Below are 4,332 nucleotides of genomic sequence, written 5' to 3' on the forward strand. Positions count from 1 at the left end.
ACACAGTCCCACAATCCTCTGAGAGAACAAGTGTTTCCCCGACAACACTACAACCACGGCTTGTTTGTATGTCCCGACACATTACATAACCGTGCACAGCTTCATCTCTGATGCATCCCCACAGCATTTTGTTCCCTCAGTGTCTTTATAGGCACGAGTCGCTGATAATCTCTCAGCACAGGCCACTCAGAGGGCTCACATTCCTGCAGTAAGCCCATCTCATTGACCCCCCATCTAACGCCCTAAAAAAAGACAGGACCATCAGTGGCATGGTGGCCCTCCCCTTTCTCCCCACCAGGCTCCTCTGGCAGCTGGGAACAGTAGATGAAAAAGGACTCTCTGATCGTCTCCATTCGTCCACAGCATCCCTGATCTAAAGAAATCTGATGGCCGAGAAGTCAGTGAGCAAACAAGATTCAAGAAGGAAAGCCAAAACAACTTTGTGAATATTTAATCAAGTACACAAGAAAGTAATAGTGGCAGCAGAAGAGTTGAAGATAAAAATTTAGGTATTCTTAGAGTCCTAAAACAGGTGCAGAGCCATGAGTACCTTGGGGTACCGCAGAGAGCTGAAGTACGAGGAGGTGGATGAAGACAAGCTGTTGGCTACTCTGTCCTCTGAGGAACTCCAGGAGCTGGAGAGGGAGCTGGCTGTTATGGACGACAACATCCCAATTGGCCTGAGGCAGAAAGACCAGACTGCCAAAACCCCAACGGCAAGCTTTGATAGGGATGCTCTGCGGAAGTACTGGGAGGATGAGAACAAGAAGCTGCCGCAGGACGAGAGGATGGAGTCCAGCACAGGACAGGTAAGAGGCAACATCGATACTCTCTTAGTTGGCACCTTAAAGAATGCTACAGCATCTGATATTCAAGGAGCTGCCAAATGTATGTTGCTTTGCATGACGTCCATGTTTCATTTTCTTAGTTTGATTTTCAAAAATGTCATTCGTAGTAAAGACCTGACAGGACTTGTAACAATTAAACAAACACTCCAACAGAGATCAGTTCAGTTGTCATGGTTGTTTAGATTCATCGTGTGAAAACTTCTCTAAAATGTGGCTCTGGAAGAAAACATGACCCTGATGATGTCCTAGTGAGGGTTCGGTACTTGGCACTAAAAGTCAGAATATCTTCTTTGGCTTCATCCGTCCATTATCTGAGGGTTGCGGGAGGGCTGGAACTTATACCAACTGTCATTGGGCGAGAGATGGGGTACACCCCAGACAGGTTGTCAATCAATCACAGGGCCGACAGACAAACAAGCACTCAAACTCACATTTACACCTACAGGCAGTTTAGAGTCACAAATTAACCTAACAAGCATGTCTTTGGACAGTGGGAGAATGCGTACCAGGAGATGATCCACGCAGACACAGGGAGAACATGCAAAAGCTGTTTATATTTTAGTAATGTTGTCTCTCACATTATATATAATAGTCATTCGAATAAAACTTAATAGATAACTAGAGTACACAGTTGGTGCTAGAAATATAGTGTCCCTTGTTGTCATTACTGTATTAATGTGCAAATGACAATTTTAAGTTGGCCAAAGTTCAAAGTGGTTTTGATAATAAGTCTTTGATGATGTAGAAAGTCACATGTATCGAGTGTACTTAAACGTGTTGCTGGAAAAACAGTCTAAAAATAAAGACTGTGAGAAATGCCAGCTTTAATGACTGTCTGCCAGTGTGGGAGAGGCTTCTTAATTAAAAGTCAAAGGCTGGAGAATGTCAGGGTTCGACCTAATTTTCTGTCCTGTTATCGTATGCAGGAGGGTCGCTCAGATAAGATCATCGGGGATCGAGTGACAGTAACAACCAGCGTCTCAAGCAAGACTCTTGACAGCGACCGGAAGAAGATGTTACCAAAGGGGAAGAAAGCTCAGGCTGTGTTAGGCAAAAGTAATGCAAAGGAAGATGAAAAGAAAGATGGGTGTAAAAAAGAGGCTCCGATCAGGAGTAAATGTCCACAGAAGAATGGTCCGTCAAAAGGCTTGAGGTGTGAAACAAAGAGGACGGAAACCACAAACCAAAACATGAACGGAAACTCTGACAGGCCGAGCGGGAACCCGACTGTCATAGCTGAAACTCTGGATCAGATCCTGTGTGACGATGCGACCATGACCGATGTCAACCTCAACAACATCGAAGACATTTCCCAGGACACCTTGCTTCGTTTCGCAGAGGCCCTTTGCACCAACACTCATGTCCACGTTTTCAGCCTTGCAAATACCCACGCAGACGACCGGGTTGCCTTTGCTATCTCCAAGATGCTCTGTGAAAACCACTCTATCACAAACCTGAACATTGAGTCCAACTTTGTGTCTGGTCAGGGCATCTTGGCCCTGCTGGCGGCGCTGCAGCACAACTGGACGCTAGTTGAGCTTCGATTCCACAACCAGAGGCATATCTGTGGTGGGAAGGTGGAGATGGAGATGGTCCAGCTGCTAAGGGAGAACACAACTCTGCTCAAGCTCGGGTACCAGTTTGATCTCCCAGGCCCAAGGATGACAGCGACCAGCATCCTGACGCGCAACCAGGACCAACACCGACAGATGAGGCTCCAACAGAAGAAGGACCAGAGTCCTCCAGAGGTGTCAGGACAAGGTTCTGGTTCATCTGCAGAAAACAAACCACCAAAGAAACCATCACACTCTTCAAAGAAGGTTGAAAATCAGAACAGAAATCCTCCTCCTCCATCTCAAGACCCGCCGACAAGAAAGATCGCTGAAATGGTCAAACAGCACGAAGGCTCGAACATCACGAAAAGTCAGGCAAACCAAAAGAAACCAAAGTCAAAGAAGCTCAAGAATGGTGCCAACGAAAAGGAGAGCGCAGATATTCTCAAAGACCTGAAGAACTCCTTGAAGCCGTCACCCCAGAAGAGACGAGATGAGCCGTCACGCCTGCCTCTGCCTCAGAGGTCAAGCCGTGATGACCTGATGGCGGCAATCCGGGGGAGCAGCATCATGTCTTTAAAAAGGGTAAGACTCCCTGTTAGGCTGTCGCTGACAGATCTGTTTGAAGGAATTTTGTTTTGCTTGAGTGAAGCATCAGATATATGATGCCTCCAAAAGCCATTAGAGCCTCCTGAGTGTGAACGCCTGCTGTCATTAGACGACAGCCTCTGTCACTCTAAGAATTGCCCGGCTCTCTGTCAGGATATAAATAGTTTGACTTCTTCACTCTTGTTTGATAAGACTGATAGCACAGAGAGCTGCTGGCAAAAGGGCTGATGAGAGGCTGATTTCCATGACGTACAGAGCTTTAAACACAAACACAATGAAATATGAAGACTCGGGAACCACTCAAGTGTAAGTTAGACTCAAAGCGGTCAAGTTTGCGATAGCACGTTATTAGTTTACATGTGGTTTATGTTAACCATCACAATTTGGTTATGATTATGCACCAACTGCATGTTACTATGATACGTATTTTATGTAACTTAAGGTAACGTAACCAGATGTTAGGTGAGTAACTTTTGGTCAAGATAGCGATAATAGATAATCCAACATCCAGAGGAATATCACGTAACTTAAGAAGAAGTCAACGTCTTAAAAGAAGCGAACACTGTCTTAAGGTTTCACACGGGAATCAAATCCCAGTAGTCCTGGATCAAAGTCTTGTTTTTGTTTCACCCATCTCTCGCCCCCAAGCAGAGTTTCGTGGTCTTTGTAGCCTTCTCGTCATCGTTAAACAATAGGCTATAGGACAGCATCCAGAAATGATGCTACAGGTGTACCTACAGCGTCGTACTTTGAAGCATTATGCCACTGAACAAGCAACCATATTTGATTTGGAAGTTAGAATGGGCTGTTACAAGATATTAAGAGACATCTATGGTATCAAGATTTAATCACACGATAGGTTCATACCATTGAACAATCTCAAATCATTAAGTCAGTAACTCAAAGTAAAGGCAGTAAATTGTAAAGTGACTTAACGTGCAATGTTTGTCGTTTCAGGTGGATCCGACCCTGGCCTGACGCTGGCCACTCACCTGCTGATTAACACCTGAACTGTTCTCACTTTGTATTGAAATGTTTCCTTTTTAACTCACACAAATGTCACTTTTTAACTCTATTTTAATTTATCACACATTGTAGCAGCACACTGCATTTCACTGTGTGTTTCTGATTTTATTGTTTAATACCATACTTTGAATATTGATGTGTGGACAAATAAAGTTTATGTTCTGACTCAGTGTTCTTTTTTTTGTTTTTTTTAAACTGAACTCTTAAAAATGTTTTATAACAGTCCTTTCTTTGATACAGACACAAACAATGGTTTTAATAAGTGTCTATTCTGCCGGTTTAAGATTTCTTCTGAC

At 44.1% G+C, this 4,332-nt stretch overlaps 1 protein-coding gene across 1 annotated transcript; it reads left to right on the plus strand.

The window, feature by feature from the left end:
• Window positions 1-396: 396 nt before the first annotated feature.
• On the plus strand, window positions 397-4,092 carry lmod2a (leiomodin 2 (cardiac) a). The gene is made up of 3 exons (XM_069686920.1): window positions 397-809; window positions 1,775-2,986; window positions 3,968-4,092. Exons 1-3 carry the CDS (start codon window positions 543-545, stop codon window positions 3,986-3,988), a joined length of 1,500 nt encoding a protein of 499 aa, XP_069543021.1. The 5' UTR covers window positions 397-542; the 3' UTR covers window positions 3,989-4,092.
• Window positions 4,093-4,332: the final 240 nt, after the last annotated feature.

Source organism: Semicossyphus pulcher, unplaced genomic scaffold, assembly GCF_022749685.1.
Source record: "Semicossyphus pulcher isolate SPU_LCO1_2020_fin unplaced genomic scaffold, fSemPul1.0.p SCAF_8, whole genome shotgun sequence".
Lineage (NCBI taxonomy): Eukaryota > Metazoa > Chordata > Actinopteri > Labriformes > Labridae > Semicossyphus > Semicossyphus pulcher.

Excerpts from the sequence above, each read along its gene's own strand:
- lmod2a (XM_069686920.1), top strand. The coding sequence starts at position 543 with ATGAGTACCTTGGGGTACCGCAGAGAGCTGAAGTACGAGGAGGTGGAT. Across the intron at positions 810-1,774 it reads TGGAGTCCAGCACAGGACAG|GAGGGTCGCTCAGATAAGAT; the intron begins GTAAGAGGCAAC and ends TATCGTATGCAG. Across the intron at positions 2,987-3,967 it reads GCATCATGTCTTTAAAAAGG|GTGGATCCGACCCTGGCCTG; the intron begins GTAAGACTCCCT and ends TTGTCGTTTCAG.